This window comes from Anas acuta, chromosome 13 (genome assembly GCF_963932015.1).
Source record: "Anas acuta chromosome 13, bAnaAcu1.1, whole genome shotgun sequence".
Classification (NCBI taxonomy): Eukaryota; Metazoa; Chordata; class Aves; order Anseriformes; family Anatidae; genus Anas; species Anas acuta.
In genome coordinates, this window is record NC_088991.1 from 101,576 (window position 1) to 122,259 (window position 20,684).

Sequence of the window (20,684 nt, forward strand, 5' to 3'; positions counted from 1 at the left end):
TTTAGACCTTTATCTAATTGGCAAGCAGTTGGCATGTGAAATTTGGTTGAATAAATTAACTTGGAATTAATGTACACACTTTTACACTATCGTATGTTTTATTCCAATAAAAACAAAGTGTAGAGCAAGAGAATTTTGAAAAGTATCTCCATCCCCCCCCCCCATCCATAGCAAGATCGAGGGGAAGACCAAACCTTGTAGAACTTCTTTACCATTCTGAAAGGCGCAATAAAGGGCTTGAGCCCAATATTATTTTCCTTGGAAGGTTATATTTAGGGTTCTTGTGTTTTGGGGCTTTTACAGTGACTGTATTCTGAACTCTGGTGTAAAATGGAGATCATTAGCAGAACAGAAGGTGCTTACAGTGGAACTTGGTGAGAGGAAGTCAGCATCTTTTAGGTTAAGACCCTACCTGCAGCAGTTACATCCCATTGAGTATTTTTTGCATGGAGTAGAACTTCCTCAGGCAGCTCCCGACGCTGTTGTCTCCTCATTTTTCTTCAGGTTTGAGCTATGGCATCTCCGTGGACTGGATGGACTCCACGCAAGAGGAGGTGGCCTTTTGGCAGGAGATGATGTCTGCTACCAATGAATGGATTGAGGGGTTGCTGCCACTGCGTTCACTGGCAGGGAGGAAAAAACTTAAATAACCTACTGTATGTTCTAGAGAAAGGCTGAACACGTTTGTTAGAATTAGGAAACTTCCTGTCCTGAGGTGGATCGAGACTGTGGGGCCGGCAGGTGTCACTTCAATGAGGCAATTGATGGACAGCACTTTGGAAACGTTAAACATAAAGTACTAATTCCCTGACAGAGGAGCTGGAAGGTGCCTAACTGACACTATAGTTGATTTTGACCAAGAAGAAACTTTGTTTGCCTTTTTGCTTAATCATTTATATTCAGTGTATTTGAATTCCATTAAGCTCTGGGAACATTGTCAGGGAAGAGGAGGTATAGATATTTTATTTTTTTACTGTTCCTTGTGCTGTTGGTGGTTTTTTTTTGTTTTTTTCCTGTGCAGAGATGTAGTTTTACTAAAGCAGCAGCGTGGAATTACTCATATTTCCCTGCAAGTGGTACACTTTGTACTTGATGTAGAATTGCTCCAAGTCACCAGCCAGCAGTCCGAGAATGAGAGCTTTGCGTTTGTTGCTGGTGATAACATGTCTGTAACGTGAGGGAAATTGAGATCCAAGGTGAATCCAAAGAAAGAGAGGACTATTTGAAGCAGAAAATGAAGCAGCCTGAGGAGGATAACGATGAGGAATTAAATGCATTAAATCTTTTCTGCTTTAAAATGAAAGAGAGAAGAGATGATCCTGCGGCTAGTGGGATTTTGCAACCAGGAGCTGCTTTCCTACCTGTCCCACAGGCTTCCTCAGTGACCTCAGGCAAGTTACTCAAGACAATTCCAGTGCAATATAAACTGAAGTGCTCACCCAAATGTAAAATATTGTTACATTGCTAATGGACCTAATAGCATCTTTGAAATGCCTTGTGTGCAACACATTTCAGTATGAAATAATGATGTAGAAAACAGTCTTGTGTTAGCCTGGCGCAGTGGGTCAGGAAGGAAAGGTCAGAACCACTGTGAAATTCAGGAGGTCTTGGCAACTGCTGGGAGAGAGGCAAGCAGGCAGTGAATGAAGACAAAGGGTAGCTGCAGAGCTGAGGCCTGGGGTGAACTCCTGCCTCTGCATATCTTGCTGCCCTTCTCATCTACCTTTCACCTGATGCCTCAGCCTCTTGTTCAGAGCTGGAGTCACCTCCCTGCCAATAGCTTGCAAGAACTTTGCGTCTGGCGCACTAGCAGCAGCAGAGGGGCATTACGAATGCATTTTGAAATGCAGCTGTGTAATTTTTACTTTGGATGTACATATTGCAATTAAATTGAATGGTTTTCTTTAGTCATCAGCTGGTCTCCTTGTACCTATCTTTAGCGTGGTCTGAGTAATGAAGTCGCAAGCAAAAGAGGTGTTATATTTTGTCATGTCAAAAAGAACCCATGGACAAGTGAAATGTTGTGCAGAAATATTTTTTGTAGCTATCTCGTCTTAGATTCTGGTTCTGTGAATATTTTGATATTCATCTTTAATGTATTGCTTTTATTTTTAAACTCAAACAGGATTCATTTTCAGCTTCACAAAGATGGTTCTAAATAAATGGAAGAGAATATGTATGGTTGAAGTGACAAGATTTTTTCATGAAATGAAGACATTTGGGAGATAACCAGCAGCTTTAGTGGAAAAAAATATGGTTATGCAATTGGAAAAATATAAAACTTGAAAATGTACTGGTTATAGTAATGAAAGCACTAACAGGAAGTCTGTACAGCAACAGAATTAATTAATGACTAGCCTAATGAAGGACCTCATACACATACATAGCATGTCAACCCAAAGATACTTCGTATGGCGCTCCAGCCTGGCATAATTTGTTTACCAAGATTTGGTCATTTATTACCTTTGTGGGATAAAATAGCAATTTGGGGCCATGGGTAAGAGTTTTTAAATGATTAGCTTTACCTGTTTAGGTGCTGAATATGTGAATATTGATGCATAAATATGACTTAATTTTGACGAGAAGGCCTGCTTGTTGGAGTGGTTGGCTTGGTGCAATGGAGTTACCTGCGGGACTGCTGCTCTCACCCCAAACTCTTCCTTGTCCTGCAGCCTGCCTCCCAGGGAGATTTCTGCTGTGGCTGCAGATGTGGTTGGTAATACCAGGGGCTTTGGCTCAGGCAGGTCCAGATCTCTCTCCAGAGGCTCCTCCGACTGCTCATCGTTGCAAAAATGGAGTCATCATGCCTGCTCCTCCTCCTCCTCATGTGCACTATTAGCACAGGCGGTTGTGACAATGTTGCCAATGCTGCTGTTTACAGAAATGGAGCTGGAAGTGTTTGTTTTGTGTTTCAGAACATTAGCATCTCTTTCACTAGTGTTGCCAATAAAGGGAGAAAAAGGATGTCAGTGGGCCACTTTCATCCCAGAGTAGTTGCTTTTATGAAGTTGGCTCAGAACTCTGTGAACAAACTATTTCTGTATTCAGATTTCATTGAGGGTTTTTGTTAATCTTTCGCTAGCTTGTTTATTTAAATAAAGCCCTGATTAACTTAAGGAGCTTTCTTTGGCATTTAGTGGTTTATCAGAGTAAAAGATTACACTGCCAAACCACATACACATTTGTAACACAGCTGAAGCTGAGGGAGTAAAATTTCCCATGTCATATCTGTTTCACTTACTATGCAGAGAGCACTTTATCAGGAAAAATAAATAAATAAATAAAATTAGGCACTTTTATTGTCAGTGACGTGCAGGAGTGGAGGAGCTTGTGAATATAAGGGTAACAGCCTGTTTGTACGTGGCTTTCTGGCTTTCTGGCTGTATTTACTAGTTCATTGCAGAATAGGTTCAGCAAAGTTTCATAATAAGGCAAGACTCGATGCTTATAGTAAATGTGTTTTAAGACTCATTTCCCTGAATGTGAGCGTGCAGGTACCAGCAGGAAGCTGTGCTGATGCCAACATCTAAGTCGTGGTGCCATGTCCTGCAGTCACCGATCTCTTGCTGGATGCGGAAGTAACCCCAAGGAGTGAGTAGGCTGAAGGGTTGCAGGCTGGTACCCTTAGGCACTATCTGCTGAAAATAAAACAAAAATCTGTGACTACAGTAGAGGTGGGCAACTGCTTTCCATACATGTTCTGCATCTGAGAGTACATGCGCTGCTTTTGAGCTTATGCCTTATCTATACAACTTTTTCTTGGAGATCTTTACAAGCAAGAAAATAAGAGAAGGCAAGATTCTGGGAGTATTTCTGTCTACTCAGGCAAATATAATATGTGGCGTATGTCCATTTGAAACTGTTCATATTACAGGTATCAGAAACTACCCAAAAACACATGTAGTTCAGAAACTAAAGAAGAGAAAGAAAGAATTTCTGAATCTTGAACAATATTCAGTGAATGAGTGTCTCAGAGGAGATGGAAAATAAGTGGTTGAATTAATTATCCATTACTAAATATTTGCTCAGCTTTATTCTTCACCAAGGCAGGAAAAAATAAATTGTGGTGATTCGAGGAGAAAATGATGCTGGCTAAATGAACCCATGTGATAATATCTATTGAAATATGAAATGCTGTATTTTTGAAAGCTTGTTAACTTAGAAATGTATCAAATAGACCAGTTTATGAAAAAATGAATAAATAAATACACTGGTTCCTGATAAGAGCGTGCATATTCAGCACCAGGTTGGTTGGTTGGTTTTGTTTGGCTGTTTTGTACTTGCTGTAGCTTTCATAGCTGGATCCTTTTTTTTTTTTTTTCACCTGCGTATTTTCCACCCCTCAGGTGTCCTAGTTGTCTGCTGTTATTGTTAAAACAGATGCCCAGGAGGAGATGTCCCTCGGTGTAGCCGTGAAGATTTTCTCAAGACATTGTGAAACTCACTGTAAAGCACCCTGCAAAAGCGTGTTAGCAGAGATGCCATAAGGTATTTGTTGCTGGAACCGTGCTGCTGTCTCAGCAGTGCTGCTGCTGCACAGGATCTTACTGACGTGTGGGAAGTTCCCAAGATAGAAATCCCTTCCCGTGGGATCTGCCAGGAGGATCAGCCACTTCTTTCCAGGGGGTGCACTTTTATGGGAGGCTCTGCCACAAGGAGCAGCTGTCCCAGTGAGGGTCTGGGTGAAGTCTGTGGGGCCACAGGGGGGCTTTGAGTGTGTTTGGTATTGCAGTGCCAGCTCCTGCTCTGCTGTGAGCAGAAGAGGGCCGATTTGCGATGAGGTTTTGAGCAAGAGCAGGTGACATGAGGGTGCCCATTCCTACCTTTGGGGTTTTCGCCAGCTTCTCCCACCCTTCTGAATGGGTTGGTCTGGAGGGTGCTGGGCCATCTCAGAATAGTGCAAAACTGAGCATCAGCCTCCAGGAGGGCCATGGAGAACTCACTGTCAATGGCTTTCTTCTGGGGAGCGACAGGCGTGGAGAGCTGGAAATGTCTCCACCAGGAGGCCCGCAGGAGTTCCGCAGCCCTAGACCAACCTCCCTTTTATTTTGCATTAATTTCCCTGTCAATCCACAGAAACTCCTCCTGTCAGGTAGTAAAATCTGAATGAAGTCAGGTGAAGATGTTAGCAGGCGCAGCATCATCCTAGCAGGGGTGGAAAAACGCTAGTGGGAGCAGGGGCTGAGCTTGCAAGGTTTGCTGGTCACAGCGGGTTTGTGCCCAAAGGACTCCAGCTGGCGGTCCTGCTGGAGATGGGCTGGCAGTTGTGGCATGCTTCAGCAGGCAGCTACTTGCTTTTTAAAATGCTGTAAAATCATATTAGGCTGGACTTGTCCCTGGGCTGTGGCAATCCAGGCTCCAGTGTGGACCAAAGTTAGCTAAACCAGCCCTGCTTTGATAGATTGCCCTAGGAGGAAAGGAAGGAGGCCTGAAGATGAAGGTAGTTCCCTGCTGCTCAGTTGTCAGATTTTTTGCCAGGGCTGCAGTCAGGATTTAGTGAATTACTTGGTGGCCTTTACTGTACACAATGCAAAATGTGTAACTCCACAAAGCCACAGTCCTACCCCCTGCAGTACCTGAAAGACCCCTACAATTAGTCTTCAGCAAGCTTTGCAGTTTCTGATTAAACCCAGGCCTTTTTTTTTTTTTTTTTTTTTTTTAGAGGCATGGAGCAGCTCAAATACCAGTATGCTTTGCCTTTTCTTACTGTACAGAGCTGCCTGTGCTGTCATTAAACTTGAGGTGCTACCGGTAGGAACCGAAATCAGATCTCATGCATCTAACAACCCATAATGCCATCCCGCTAGTTGCAAACAATCCCAAGTAGCTCTTGAGCTGTAAGCAAGCACCCTGAGCACTGGGCTCAGAGGGGCAGCTAGGGAGCTGTGTTCTGGTAATGTCAGTAGCTCAGACACCCACTCTGTAGGAAGAAAAATCACAATAACCTCTTCTCCTCTCCTCCTCTCTCTCCTACTCACCATTACTAATTTATCGTGATTGTAATGGTTTCTATTTGCTCTAAGCAGATCCTGTTCCCTTCCTAGGAAGACCTGAACAGCTACAGAGACATAATATTCCCAGTGGAGGATCTGTTTTTGGATTCAGCCAGACTCAGGCAGACTTAATGATCTTTAGATGGGAGCCCCCCCTTTTTCGACTAGCCCACCCATGCCCATTTTAATGTGATTGTAATCTGAAATCGGACACTGGGAAGTGCATCTGGATTAACCCATCCCACGGTAATGAGCCGACTTTTAATTTATTCTACCAGGGAAACCTTCTGAAAATGTTTTACGTCTCTTCAGAAACCCAGCCAATGCTTGCTCCTCGCACCAGCTGCTGGTGCTGGAGGCTGAGTCCTGCATGCACCTCTGGTTATTTCACAGCACTCGGCCTGCATCTGCTCGACTGTTTCTGGTGTGATCCCACCAGCTGCTCTGCCACAGAAGTCGACCAGTGCAACAGGCCCCTCAGCCCAGCCAAAAGCCAAGGGACAGAGGCATCATCCTGTGTCTCTTGGTGATCAGCCCTGCCTGTGTTTTCCCCAGGCTGCTCTTGTTGGATTTAGGGCTGTCACCTTGTCACAAAGTCCTAAATTATGCTCCCTGTGCCTGCTGTCAGCATGGCTGTCAGTTCCTAAGCACCGTGTAGTGCCCTTGGCTTTACACTTGTCTGCACCACCTGGACTAACTGTGAGCATCCTATAAATAAGAAACATTAATTTGCTTACGACTTTCCCTCTGCCCCAGGTTTTACAGGGGCACACAGGAGCTAGCAGGTCAGGGGTGCCATCATGTCCCTGTCAGTGGTGCAATCTGTCTCGATGTCACATCTCCTGGGCATGCCTAATTTTCCAGGGCTGTTTGTTTGGAACTAGCTAATAAATTGCTGTTGTGAGCCAGCCCCGTTGTGACCTGTAACTCTCGTAAGTGCCTGGTCTGGCCTGTTTGGTGTCATGTGCTCCCGGGGCTCCCCTTGGGTGCAATTTATCCCATTGGTGCTGAGCGGGGCTGGGAGATAAAAACCCCCGAGGGCCAGGGGACGTCTGCCTGTGCTTTTGGCCGCCTCGCTCGCACACTGCCCCGTGCAGGGTGGGCACAGGCTGGGGCTGTCCTGCACGGCTCCTGTGCAGGCAGCCCCGCAGCGAGGGACAGCTGATTGATTGTGTGTTTTGTAGCCTTGGAAACTGAAAGGGCATTAAAATTGCATAGTGTGTGCGGTGCTGATGCACTCTCCTCCTCGTAGTGCTGCCACCGGCTTGGAGACAGCTTCAATCTCCAGCTGAAAACCAAGAGGTACAAAGGGCACCGGCAGGTCTTGGGGAGAGACTAAACTACAACCAAACAGCAAAATATTCAGAGGGAAGGATCTGCGGGTGGCAGTGCTGGAGTCCTGGGGCAGGGTCTGACTTTCAGCCCCACCAGTGTGGGGCCAGACGTGCCCTCCCTGTGCTGCGGTTGTTTCGGGCAGCTTTCCCCCAGCACTAGTAGCACTCACCGTCCTGTCCCTGCCAATAAAACCGCTTTAGCATCAAATCTAGGTTACTCTCCCTTGCAGACACCAGAGTTTCCATTTTCTAAAATAGTACCAGAACGAGGGCTCTCCCAGGATCCCGTTTGCTCCTACCTGCCCTGTTGCTGCCCATTAATCTCGTGGCTGCCTGCTCACACAGCGGGTGTTCATCTATACGCGTGTGGTAGAGGAGGTGAAAGTACCGTCTGCGTCACGGGATCCTGGGGGTTTATTTGCTGGGAAAACGGGTCCCTGATGCTCTGGGAGTGCCAAGGTTTTTCCTCTAGATCCTACTGGGATCTAGATCTGCCGGGCACCATCCCACCCATCTGTGCCTGGCTCCTCGCAGCCTGGGGAAACTCAGGGCCCTTCAGCTGCTCCCCGTCAGGGCTCATGCTGCAGCAGCACAGCTGAGCCCAGAGTCCCCCAGGACCCCCTGTCTGGACGGGTGTCCCCTCCTGGGGTCCCCTCCTGCCACCAGAAACTGCCAAAAAACAGCCGCCAGATCTGAAGAGAAACCACACTGAAACCTGTCAGAGAAACGGACCGGGGAGGTGGTGAGTGTGTGGGGAGGAGGAGTGAAAGGAAAAGGGTTCAGAGAAACCACAATTTGTTGTGGGCTTGAAGTAATGGGCATCCAACGCTCAGAAATCATACAGCTAAATGCAACAGATCCCCACAAAGCCGTGCTGGCAGTGAGTCACTGGTTAATGTACTGGTAACTTGGATTTATAGGTTTAATATTTTTTCTGTTGCTGTGCAGATTGCTTCATCAGTTTTCTTTCCTGTCCTGAGGTACTGTAAAATAGGATCTTTTGGGTTGGTTGTTTTTTAATAAATGTACCATATTTCAATGAAAACGTTCCTTGCCATTTTTCCCCAAGCCTTGAAGTGGTCTCTCTGATGTCCTCGTCCAATTTGCAGGCTGGCTAACTACCTCATACCTATATAAATGCCCTTTTTTGAGGATTAAAGAAGTACAACAGTCACTGCGAATGCGTTTATTTCAATAGCGGTCATGCAGGCAGGGCTCTTGAATGAAATAAACTTATTAAAAAACCTGTTTCCTAAATAATAATAAAGTTTGATGCTTATTTAAGTTAATACACACAACATAGTCAAGATTTTTAATAATTACGTGTGAGCGTTTTCCCTTCCAGAGACCACAGCTCTGCTTTGGAGGTGCTGAAGGAGCTGGAGCTGGGCCGTACCCCCCGAGCACGGCACCACTGCTGCTCGGGACCTGCCGAGCGCTGCCTGCGGCCGAGATCTCGGAGTCTGAGGCACATTTGGGGCGTTAGAGCTGGGGGGTGCCTGGGGATGTGTGGAAACGCTGCGTGATGGCAGACAGCGCTACGGGTGCTGCTGGCGGGTTCCTGGGCAGCCTGCAGGCCTGAGCACGGCTGCACAGAGCGAGGCGACACGGATTGCAGCTCTGTGGCGTTGTGGTGCTGAAGGTGCAGGTGTTCTCAGGGCTGAGGCTCTGTGCACCACGCACGAACACCCGCCTGCAGCTCTGTGCGCGCTGCGTTTCGTCAGCCCGTTACTCACACACCGCCCCCCGCCCGGCCGCTCAGGGCCCTACGGAGAGGCGGGGTGGGGGCAGAGGCGCCGCGCCCCGCGCTCCGCTCCCTCAGGCAGCAGCAGCCTCGGCCCTGCGCCCCCCCCCCCCCGTCCATTCGGGGTCCGCCCGCACCCCGCTTCCCTCAGCCCGGGCTCCCCTCAGCGCTGCCCCCCCCCCGGCTTCCCCTCACGGTCCCGCCCCGCTCCGCCCCGCCCGGCTCCCGCGGCGGCGGCGGCGGCGGTCGGGGCCCGGCGGCTCCTCCCGGCGCTGCGCTGCGGCTTGGCCGCCATTACAGCGCAGCCCGGCGGCAGCAGCGGGCAGGGCCGGGCCGGGCCGCGCCACGGGGCCCGCCTGAGCGGCGAGGCGGCGGCGGCCGCCCCCGGGCCGGGCATGGGCGGCTCGGAGGAGGCGGCGCGGCGGCGGCGGCGGCGGCGGTGCGGGCGCTGAGGCGGGCGGCGGCAGCATGGAGGCCATCTGGCTCTACCAGTTCCGCCTGATCGTCATCGGCGACTCCACCGTGGGCAAGTCCTGCCTCATCCGCCGCTTCACCGAGGGGCGCTTCGCCCAGATCTCCGACCCCACGGTGGGCGTGGATTTCTTCTCCAGGCTGGTGGAGATCGAGCCGGGCAAGCGGATCAAGCTGCAGATCTGGGACACGGCCGGCCAGGAGCGGTTCCGGTGAGCAGCGGGGCGGGCCGGGGCCGGCGGGCGAGACAAAGGAGCGGCCTCAGCCCTCGCCTGGCCCCCCGGCGCTGCCGTTCCCCGGCTCGTTTGGCCGTGTGCGGCCGCGGGTGGGTGCCCTGGGGCAGGGCAGTGCCGGGGGCCGGCGGTGCCCCCGCTCCGCTCCTGCAGATTTGCCCCCGGACGAGCGCTGCTGGGGCTGTGCCGGCTCAGCGGGGCTACGAGCCCGCCCTGAGCGGTGTTTGTCGGGCAGCTCTGACCCTCAGCAGCTCTTTTGGTGCTGCTCCCTCCGGAAGCACTCGCCGTGCCCCCAGGCCCTGCGCAGCTTGGCCCAGCCCCAGCCCGAGGAGCGCTGTGCGTTCATTGAAGAAACGCAGCCTGCCCTGCCCTGCCCTGCCCTGCCCTGCCCTGCCCTGCCCACAGCCTCCCCTTCATCTGTGGTGCTGGCGCCTGGCCCAGGATGTGCCGTACTCGGTCCCTACGCAGGGACAGGTTTTTTTGTCTGGTCCCTCGGGCTCGGGGCTGGTGCTTTATTCTGCTGTGGCGCTCAGTTGCGTCAGATTCCAGCTTCGGGTCTTCAGAAAACACGGCCCTGTGCCGACCATGCACTGCGCTGCAAGGAGCAGAAGCCGTCAGATGGCTTCAGTTCACTTTCTCTAAAATGCCAGGAGGTTTGGGGCCCTGGAGGCTGCTTACCCTTCGTGCTGGTGCTTGACCCAGCCTGGCTGCAGGTCGTAAGCACGATGAGCAGGCGACCTTCAGCACAAGGGCAGGCTGCGCCGCTGCGCTGGGCAGCAGCATTCAGCAGAAAGAGCGTCAGGGGCAGGAGCAGTGACAGACACAAAAGCAGGCACTCGGCCGCTTTGGAAGGCCCTCACCAAAGTGCAGACTTAAATTCCTAGTGTGAAAGGCCAGAGTGAAGTGAGCAAACCCAGCTGCCTTCCTGGTAGACTGTGAACTATGACAAAGTTGGGCAAAAAAAATCTGTTCTGTGTTTATCTCTTTCAAGTCATCGTTAACCCTGTGAGAAATCGTGCCCCTTAAAGCTCCTGCGCTTCTTCTGCAGGCTGTTTTTCTTGTCAAAAGGCAAAATACAGCTTTTGAGGGTATAAGCAGAAGACTCTCAGACTTCTGGGCATAGGCAAAAAGCATGGTGGTGCACGTGCTCTCCAGAACCCTTAAAACTTTTTTGTCATAGTGCAGGAAAGCTCTTGGGAAGGAAATTCTTCAGAATAACCTCCCCCTTTTCACAGAGCTCTCAATTTTTAGCATTTCAAGCCTGTTCTGCACTACCTTAAAGGCTGTCCCACAAGAAAGTAACCACTGTAGTTATCTGGAAGACATTATCTTGAAGACACCTTGTTGGCATTTGCTGGTCTGCATCTGTGCTATGTTTTTGCTCTTCCTGACCCCTGTTGCGAGTTGTCTCACTGTCAATAAGGCTTAAATTACGGTTAAGCATGTGCCTCGCTGTTTGGCCAGATCAGCCCCAACACCTTGCTCTTTGGGGCAGCGCTGAGGCTGTTCTGGAGCTGTCGAAGAGCAGGGTCCGTTTCTTCCTGGATCCAGCAGGTTTTGCCCACCTCGGGTTGCTCAAACACTCCAGTTTCTTGTCTGAAACGTGATGTTGTGTAATGCTAACAAAAGCAGAAGCATGTGCAGCCCTCACCCGCTGGGAATGTGTACCACCACCTACAGAAGAGCTGCTTCCCTCCAGCTGGCAGCTCTCCCTTGGCTGAGAGGGAAAGACTCAAACAGACAGCAGAGGACCCCAGGTACAGGAGCCCCACCACGAGTACACAGCAGAGCAGAGGAGGCTTCCCACACAGAGGCAATACTTTTCTGTTAAAATTTGGTTAAAATAGGTGCGAGTAGCCCCACTACTCGGCTGCGGTGCGAGCGTGGTGGGGTGAGGGGTGGCAGGAGCTGGGTAGGGGTCTGGGAGGGGGCTGCACAGTGACGGGCAGTGTGAAGGCAGTGTAGCTCGCCTCCTGTGGCTCAGTAAGGGAAAGCCTGTGGAAAAGGCTTTAAGAAAAGGCACTGAGACCTTCACCTAGTTTTACCTCAACGCAACGTTCAGCTTAGATCCCGTCATGTCTTTCAGGAGTACCTGAGGCATCGGTGATGCTGGCAGGAGCAGCCAGGGCTGATGCGCTGAACGCAAGGGAGAAGCAGAAATGCCTGTGACAGTGGTGGGGGGCGGGATTCAGAGCACCAGTATCTGCTTGCAGCTGGCTGGATAGCAAAAGGCAGATCTAATCCCCTCGGTTCCAAATGTGCAGAGCTGCTGTTGGCCCTGGGCCAGATAACGGAGAGGAAGAAGTTGTCCAAGCGCAGCCAACTCTCATTTTTTTTCCCCATTTCTGGCTTTCTTCAATTTTGGCTGTGGATTTTCATTCATTGTATGTCTGTTGATAAACCAAACCTTGAAAAAGCCAACCAGTCCTTTTTGGGGCAGTTTCACTAGCTATGCACGTTGTGGGACAGAACAACCTCTAACAAGAGTCTTGAATGATTGAAGAAGACTTGTCCCAAGGTAAAACTGCAGCAGTGCTTACACTTTCCCAGCAAGAAAAGTTCATGTCCCAGTGCAAATTCCTCCAGGGACTGAAATCGATCAGTGCTTCTGGATTTAGAACTAATCCATGACTTTGCAGAAACACCAGGTTTACAGCATCTTGCTTTTCCCACGTGTAGCAGTTGTTGAACTGCATTCTCTGTAGCCCTGTTAGCTGCTGGCGCGTTGCTTCTGGCTGCATTGAAGAATCATGGAAGACGCTCTCCAGCTCTCAGCCCGGGGTTTGGGGGGCTTCTGTTACTGTTCGATGTTTTCAGGATTTGGGAGGAACAAGACCAACACTAATGCAGATTCCCCTTGGAAGCTGTTGTATCAGGGGACCAACCTGGCTGCTCCTGTTGGCGTTAGCTGAAGTCGTGCGTCCCGGCAGCTTGACAAGGGGCAGGAGGCACCGGGTGGATGTCTGTGTGCGTGTGCCAAGGCCCTGGGTGGATGCGGGGTGTGCAGCTCCATGGGGTGCCTTCAGACTCTGTGGCTTCCCTCCTTGCCTTTTATATTCCTATCCGTGGGTGTTTGGTCCAGATAAACCCTTTGAGTTGTTACAGTGCTGCTGAACCAATGGGTCAGCCAGACCGATCCAGGGACGGAGATCAGCTGGGGGGGAGCTCATTCGACTAATGGCAAAGAGCAGATGGAAAGCCTCGATAGACAGGAGAGGCCAAAAATGCTGTACGGGGATGTTCTGAACAGAGCAGTAATTTATCAGTGGAGCGGTTGCCCGAGGATGAAGTTTTTAAGCCAAAACTGGTTAGCGTTTTGAATGACAAGATCTCCAGAGCACAAGCCGAAGCAGTAAGACATGACCTGAATGGCATTCTCTGTCCTCTAGCCTGCAGGGCAGACAAGGTGGCAGTAATGCTGCTTTCTAAAGCGCAGACAGACGTTCAGAAGTGCCACGTTTAGGTTAAGAAAACAAAAATAACCAGAGAAATGAGAAAAACAAAAAAACAAAACAAACAAACAAACAAAAAAAACTTGCTGTGCCTTTTCTCCTGGCCAGCTGTGACTCATGTCTTTTCTTGTGGCTCATGCTTTTCCAGGTCCATCACCAGAGCCTACTACAGGAACTCGGTTGGTGGACTCCTCCTCTTTGACATTACAAACCGCAGGTCCTTCCAGAACGTCCACGAGTGGCTAGAAGAGACCAAGGTGCACGTCCAGCCCTACCAGATCGTCTTTGTTTTGGTAGGTCACAAGTGTGACCTTGACACGCAGCGGCAGGTCACCAGGCACGAGGCTGAGAAACTGGCTGCTGCTTATGGTATGAAGTACATTGAGACCTCCGCTCGGGATGCCATTAACGTGGAGAAAGCCTTCACTGATCTGACTCGAGATATATACGAGCTTGTTAAAAGGGGGGAAATTTCGATCCAGGAGGGATGGGAAGGGGTAAAGAGCGGGTTTGTCCCAAATGTAGTGCACTCTTCAGAAGAAGTGGTGAAATCAGATAGGCGGTGCTTGTGCTGAGCTCTTCTAGCGAGAAAAGTGGTGATGAACTCTACTAACCAAATGTACTTTACTAAGTGAACTCGGTGTGACAGAAGGGAGAGTGACACTCCCGTTGTGAACAGCCTCCCACCTTGTTTTGGACACGAGGACAGCCCCAGGAGAGCGATGTTCTGTTCCATCTAACCTTCCAGAGCCAGGGGTTACAAACCAAACGGCGAGTGAGCGAGGGTGCATGCAGATGTTGTAAGGAGACAGGCAGCAGAAATGAGGGGCGGCAGCAGGACACAGAGTACATAAGCAGCTCTGAATGGGCTGGCACATGCCAGGGTACTGTCCATGGCCTGTTTTAAGTAACTCTATAGCTCTGCGCTGGGTATTGAAGCCACAGTACAGCTAGTGAGTGTAGGAGTCTGACAAACTGGCAGACAGAGAGAAAGAAAGAAAGAAAGAAAGAAAGAGGACAGCTTAGTTTGTCTCAGCTGCTTATTACCAGAAAGGTGTAAAGGCAGCATGGGTACCATTTCCTCATAAGGCCAACATCACAAGAGAAGTTTACTGACATGGTATGCACTTTTTTTTTTTATATTTTTTTTCCTCTCCTTACGTTCTTGAACATAGTTCAATAGTAAAGACTATTCTGTGGAATTTCAAAAGGAAAATAGTTATTTTATTGGTAATGAAAATTCAAAGGACCTCTTCTCCAATAGTGCTTTTCTTGCTGTGCTGAAATGGGATTGCAAGTGGCAATGCCTGCTCCAGTAGTAAATTATTCAGTGCATTTTAAAAATATTTATTGCCTAGGTATGTACCCTGAACGTACCCCGAGTTCAGGGCTTTCCAGTAGAGTTACGTGGTCAGGAGCATAAAGAGAGACCCATGTGCTCAGATGCTGGGTTTTAAGGCCGGAATGTGGTGTCCAGGTGGGGCACGCCAACATTTCTGTCTTGCCAACAGCACTGTGCTGACATTTTGGGTGTCTTGCCAGCCAAGGCCAATAGGAGGAATGGAAAGGAGGGGGTGAAACAAACAAACTTGAAAAGCTTAACTCAGGTGTATCAGACATCCTCAAAGGTGAGATTTGCTTTTATAGAAGTTAAATAGCGTGGAAAGCAACAGCTTCCATCTCTACTTTCTGCTGTTAAAGTGTCATTTTCTTTCTCGGCATCTGTGGACGAAGAGAACTAGAACGGGGAAGGAGGAGCACAGAACAGAAGTGTGCAAGCAGGTGAAAAGGAAAGCCACACGACAAGCTCAAGAGTAAAATCTGTTTTCCTCCATGTTTTAATTTGACAAAAGAGGATCCATCTCAGGTTGGTCATGGTGGGTGGTAGCTGTTGCTACAAAAGCTCTGTGTAGGTGGCTGTTTTCTGGGAATGCTGTTCCCCACTTGAGCTTTGCTTCCTCTAAGTTTTAACCAGCTTTTGAACTGCAGCAGGGTAACTGGGCCCCTGTAGCAAAGTTCAATCTATTAAAAACAAACAAAATGATAGTGACTTTTTTACTTCAGTGTGCAAGCTTTATACACCAGACTACTAATGGGTGGGAGGGATTAGGTGAAACCACAGGAAGCATCTAGTGTTTGATTTTAGGCCTCTAAGTAGAAAATAAAATAATTGCCACAGATTTTTAAGCTACCCTCATCAATGAAAGTGTGGGTCTTCATTGCTGTTGAGTTCAGATTATGTCTCCCTTGAACCTGTTCTAGTTTGCAGCACTTGGGTTGGTCTGTATGAATAATAATTTTAAAAAAGTTTCTGCATTTAAGCTGAGAAACAAACAAACCAACCAACCACCCTGAAAATTAATTAATTTTATTTTTTTTTTAAATGTTCTCATAGAATTCCTGTTCCTGGGCCCTGCTGGGAGGGCACCAGTTGCAAATGAGACTGAGGGAGGGGTGGCGATGGTCTAGCACCTTTCAGTAAGTTTGTCACTGCTGAGGCCCCCTGCTTAGTCTTGAATAGGCTATGAATATATTGAAAACCTCATACTGAGACCCACTGAATTCCAGGCAGGTTCAGTGCTGGTCAAGTTGAGTGCCCTGAAGATAGAAAAAAAAAAATCTCTTTACAAAATCTCTTTCTAGGTAAGCAAAGCTGGAGAAGATTGATGCAGAGCACCACAGGAGCGTGGTTACCATGGGCTCTCTACCTTCAGCTTCTGCTGACGCCAGTGGAGAGCGCAAGGTTTGCTCAGACCGGGACTGTTAGTCCTGTTTTCACAAAGGCAAGGACAAACAAGTACAAAAGGGTCGTTTTTTTAAATCTCTTCTTTCAAGGTCTGGTTATTCACAAGGTACCTCCTGGGTTGCCTGCCTGAGGGTAGCAGCTGTCCTGAAGGGCAGAGCTCTACATTAAAGGCAGTTAAAACTTGGATCAAGCAGAGTTTTAGCAATAGTAAAATCCTGTAAGCCTCTGTGCAGGAACCTGGCCAGCAGGGAAAAGATCACTTTTCTCAAGGCAACCAATATTTTATTTAATGTGTTTGGACATTCCCATTCTCCCTCTCTGGGCCTTTCTGCTCCCAGAGAGAAATTCCAGAAAACCTAAGTGAGTACCTTCAGGTCAGAGTAAATATTCAATTAAAAAATACAAGTATCATAATTCTGACAAGGAACAGTACAGAAGGAAATGTATGCAGTCTTAACTACTTAGAGGTAATAAATGGTTATATTAAATGATAGAAATCATTATATACATCTTTTTCTAATTCCTTGCATTTTCTAGACAGCTTATTAAAATATAGATGTAGATTCATCTGTACAAAATTTGGAATGTTTTTTCTAAGATGAACTTACAGGCTATCCTCAGAATTCTTTTCTAACAACTGGTTTTAATGCTTTGACTTCTAGTACAAGAGGGATTTAGAGAAACCAGAAGGTCATACCCTTCACAGGATAAAGGTCAGGAGCTCTTTTACTCTAGGACAAAAATTTCAAAAAAAGGAAAAAAAAAAAAAGCTAACTTTGTGGTCTCTACCACATGTTAAAAACAATCTGCATGTTAGGTTGAAATTGCTCTGAACCTCCAGAATAAAAGCATACTATACACTTTCCTTGCTTTCTGTTATGCACTGTAACGAAATGTGAAAATAATGCTGTATTTAGCTGTCTGTATGTGACTGGAAATATGCTTGTATTTAGCAAAATGGTTACTGTGATAATGTGAATTCTAAACTTGTGAAAAAACTCGGGTGTTTTTTTTTTTCCTCCTTTCCCCCTTCCCATTCTTACCAGTAAGCTATCTAGTACCTGTCCCACTTCTCTACAACAACCCTAACTGAAAATCTGGTATTTGACTGGCTCAACAATAAACACGATCTTTGCAATGCTATCTGCTATACATTATTGATCAGATCTTCAAAACCAGCCAGCTGCAGTGCTGAGAGAACCAATGCAACCCTAGAAACACTGGCCATTCTGAAACCAACAACAACCCTGTTCCCTACAGCAGTACCCAAAAAAGCTGTAGTCTCTCCTGGAGGCGTCTCTCAGCAGGCAGGACATAGCAGCTAAGTAGCAGCCTAAGTAAAACCCTTGTTTGTACTCCAACAAAAACGTAACAGCAAAGGACAAGGCAGCACTGGACAGATCAGCTGTATGGAAGCCAGAGTTGTTTGTGAAATTTTTAACTTGGTATCAAGCAAATAAAAAACCTACACCACAACCAGAGTTTTGAGCCATCTCACCTCTTCCTCCCTCAGCCAGATACATTTTGACCCTGCTGAGCAACTCCAGCTCTGATGCTGCCCACCTCCCCCACACCAGTACCAGCATTAGGTCATTGGGAGCTGCACACAGGCGGGTTTTTTTAGCTAGTGCATAAATGCTTAACTCATCATTTCATTGTGCACAACAAAGAAAAGCAACTGCTGCCATAGGACCAGGGAGGGAAGCAGCAGTGGGGGAGGAGGGGAAGTGCTTCAGCCTGTTGGGATCTCATTAGTCCAAATAGAAGAGAAAACTGCAAAAGAAATGAGGACATGTTTGCAGCTGCCTCTCCTGTCATTGCTGATGCTCTTAAAAAGAAAGGGAGAGAAGAAGCCCACAGTGTGAGCAGCCCCAGCTCCAGCCTAGCATAGCAAAGGGCAGAGATCCCTGCTAGTCAGATAACACTCAAGATTTCAACTCCTCTCTTCTAGTCAAAGACACCAGAACAAAAAGCATCTCCCTGAAAAAACAGATGTGGATGAGCCAAGCCCAGGTACATACATGTACTTGTGAGCAGCAGTGAGGACTTACCTCTTCTATTCCCATCCCTGCAGCTCTGACTCTTCCACAGCCACGGTGCTGTCAAATCAGTTGCTTCTGTTCACATCTCAGATGTGCTGACTCACAGCCCCCATTTCACTCCAGTATTCAGCAGCTACATTTCCTGCTGCTGCTTCAACCAAATTTTTCACTCCCCTGCCCGCAATTAAGAGAGGAAACATTACAAAAGATTGTGCATCAAATTCGTGACTTTCTCCCACAAAGAAAGATGCGCAAAAACCAGTGTTTGCCACAATTGCTTAGTTTTACTATTTTAATATCATGAAATAAAAGTACAAAAACTTTACAGGTATATTGTTTCTTACACGAAGTTTGAACAGTTAACATTTGCATTTATTTTGCAGCGAAACCTGTATTCCTAGTCACAGAATGTGAATATTAGCCACTGACATCACCAACGAGCATTTCATTTTAGAGATACTGCAGAGGTAAAAGGCAACAATCTCGCAAGGCTTCATAAGAACCAAAAAAACATTCCAACTCTTTTAACACCAGAAGTCAGACTGCAGTCAACCACCCTTCTCTAATACAGGTTTCACCACTGAGGAGGCTGAGAGCGTTAAGACATTTCAACTGGACATCTTGTCTAAAGGATCGCAAATGGGGATTCTCGTGCTTACAGGCTGCCAGCATTTTTGTGTCCTGGTTCAAGACATTTGCAAAAAGTAAGCAGCGTGTGCATGTGTATGAAAAAACAGGGCGAGAGCACCTGCAGCCTTGACATAGCTTGTGCTCTTTGCTCCATTTACCATTTTTCTCTGAAGACAAGTCGCAAACGGTTGTATGTAAAGTGCTGAGAGTTAACAGGCAGTTAACTAACAAATAATTATTAAAACCAAGTTTATCCAAAGTGTATATTCAGGAATGCTTGTAGGTTGATGCTGCCAAAAAAGTACCTGACAGAAATAAAATCCAAGACGTGACAGTATTTTTCCTGCTTCCTAGAACAACATAGCTGCATGTCTTCCCAGCCCATGCTGACTTTATCAGCTGCACACAGAGATGAAAAAGTAAACCCTTGCGTTACCTTAACCTACTAAAATGTCAGAGTCAGTTCCATACACGCACCTCACCTTTTCAGACAAACTTCCAGGTAGAAATTTAGTTGGAACAGACTGGTCTGATCAAAATACTACGTCCTTTGCTGGACCACGTGGTGTCTTTTCGAATAATTGGTAATTTCATGAAGCATGCATGAAACCAAATTTTGAGTTTACAAATAAATAAAATGGTGCTCATAGTTTTTATATATTTTACCATTTACTGAAATGCTTAAAGTAACTCAGTCCCTTAAGAATGAACTTTGGGGGTGTTTAAATAAAAAATATTTGCAAATTGAAACCACATTTAAAATTGGCAAAACTATGCTTTGTTTTTGGAAGGATCTTCCTTGTTTCTTCTCTTTACGTCCCAATTATAAACTCTAGCCATATCTGAGGGTGTGGAATTAAGGAAACTGCACATGCATTCAGATGAAAGAAAAGAGAAAGAGGAAAAAGCAGGTTATACAGTTGGCTAGACTGCATACTCATAGCAGTCTACACAAACCTCTCAGTGAAAGAACTGATTTGGTGCACAGCTTTAACACATGGGAATACCAGTAACTGCAGGAAGGAAGGAAGGAAGGACAGACGGACGGGTCACTTTGCTTTGCAATGGTGGCTGCCTGGCCATCAGCGCTGACCCACCATTGCAGCCCACTCCTAGCCCAGGCTTGCAACCATCACAGCAGGTTTCGCAGGGACCCAACTACAAAGTCGAGCTTTGTACACCCAGCCACCAGCCCTCAGCAGTGCTAAAACAGTGTCCTTGTTCACTGCTAAAACAAAGTTCTTGGAGTGCTACAGGATTTTAATGGCAGCCAGTCCCAGATAAAAGCACGTCTGGAAACGAGTAACTACCTGTCTGGTACCTTTCATGTACACCTCCACCCCTGCAAATTAGAAGGATACTGACTTCTGTAGTGGTGAACTGATCCCTAAGAAAATCCAGGTCTTCCTCTAGAGAATCAAGGTTTCTTGTGGCTGTTGACAAATTCTTCTCTAACAAAGCCTGAGCTTCATCAATATCGTATTCAAGCATCACATTGGCCTAGAGAAAGAAAAAAAAAAAAAAAAAAAAGATTTGTATAAGCTTTTACTCTTGCGTGGTAAGGAGTAAGCCATAGCATAGATACTTCATACTGTTGTGAATATTTCACACCATCGTTTGTAACTAATCACATTAACAGAGCCTGTCCTGATAGACCACAACAGGACTGAGGACCAGCAAAGCCAGAAGCCACTTGAGGCTTCCATCACTTCAGCAAACCAGTGACAACCCCCCTGGGGAATTGAACTTTTCTTCCTATTGCTAAGCAAGAGGGGAATCCTCTCTCTGTGGACTGCAGTCAACTTTTAGGTATCGGTATCTCATCCCCACCATCTTTGAGAAGCAAGAGACTCCTCAGGTTTCTTAGCCGCATCTTTCAAGGGTCACACAACTCTACAAACAATTTTCGCTGCATTCAAGATTAACCTTAGGATCTATGTGCAATATGGAAAAACATATGGTTGGTAACAACAATTATTACAGGTAAAGATGTAAAATGCATTAAAGTCCAATATAGCATGGTGATTTTTAATATACAA

The 20,684-nt window shown here is 47.4% G+C and overlaps 3 protein-coding genes across 14 annotated transcripts in view; 2 read left to right on the forward strand and 1 right to left on the reverse strand.

Annotated features, from left to right (window-relative positions):
• The window catches only part of LOC137863460 (synaptotagmin-like protein 2), a 57,689-nt gene extending 52,061 nt beyond the window's left edge, over window positions 1-5,628 (forward strand). For all 6 annotated transcript variants that reach the window (XM_068696559.1, XM_068696556.1, XM_068696558.1 and 3 more), the window contains one exon: window positions 505-5,628. In XM_068696559.1, the coding sequence (XP_068552660.1) occupies window positions 505-650 (146 nt within the window). In that variant the 3' untranslated portion in view covers window positions 651-5,628. The remainder of the gene's footprint in view (window positions 1-504) is intronic.
• A 3,408-nt stretch (window positions 5,629-9,036) lies between these two features.
• On the forward strand, window positions 9,037-17,116 carry RAB39B (RAB39B, member RAS oncogene family). Of its 5 annotated transcripts, none has more exons than XR_011101163.1 (4): window positions 9,037-9,754; window positions 13,376-15,094; window positions 15,623-15,705; window positions 15,871-17,116. XR_011101163.1 is itself a non-coding variant. In XM_068697275.1 (3 exons), the coding sequence occupies exons 1-3, from the start codon at window positions 9,540-9,542 to the stop codon at window positions 14,967-14,969; spliced, it is 444 nt and encodes a 147-aa protein (XP_068553376.1). In that variant the 5' UTR covers window positions 9,039-9,539; the 3' UTR covers window positions 14,970-17,116. The 5 variants fall into 5 exon arrangements, 2 of the variants coding, with proteins under 2 accessions (XP_068553375.1, XP_068553376.1); XR_011101164.1 differs by lacking the exon at window positions 15,623-15,705 and having other exon boundaries at window positions 9,039-9,754; window positions 13,376-13,596; window positions 14,962-15,094; XR_011101162.1 differs by having other exon boundaries at window positions 13,376-15,705.
• A 1,163-nt stretch (window positions 17,117-18,279) lies between these two features.
• The window catches only part of VBP1 (VHL binding protein 1), a 37,788-nt gene continuing 35,383 nt past the window's right edge, over window positions 18,280-20,684 (reverse strand). For all 3 annotated transcript variants that reach the window (XM_068697273.1, XM_068697272.1, XM_068697271.1), the window contains 2 exons: window positions 20,007-20,145; window positions 18,280-19,487 (listed from right to left, as the gene is read on the reverse strand). In XM_068697273.1, the coding sequence (XP_068553374.1) occupies window positions 19,417-19,487; window positions 20,007-20,145 (210 nt within the window). In that variant the 3' untranslated portion in view covers window positions 18,280-19,416. The remainder of the gene's footprint in view (window positions 19,488-20,006; window positions 20,146-20,684) is intronic.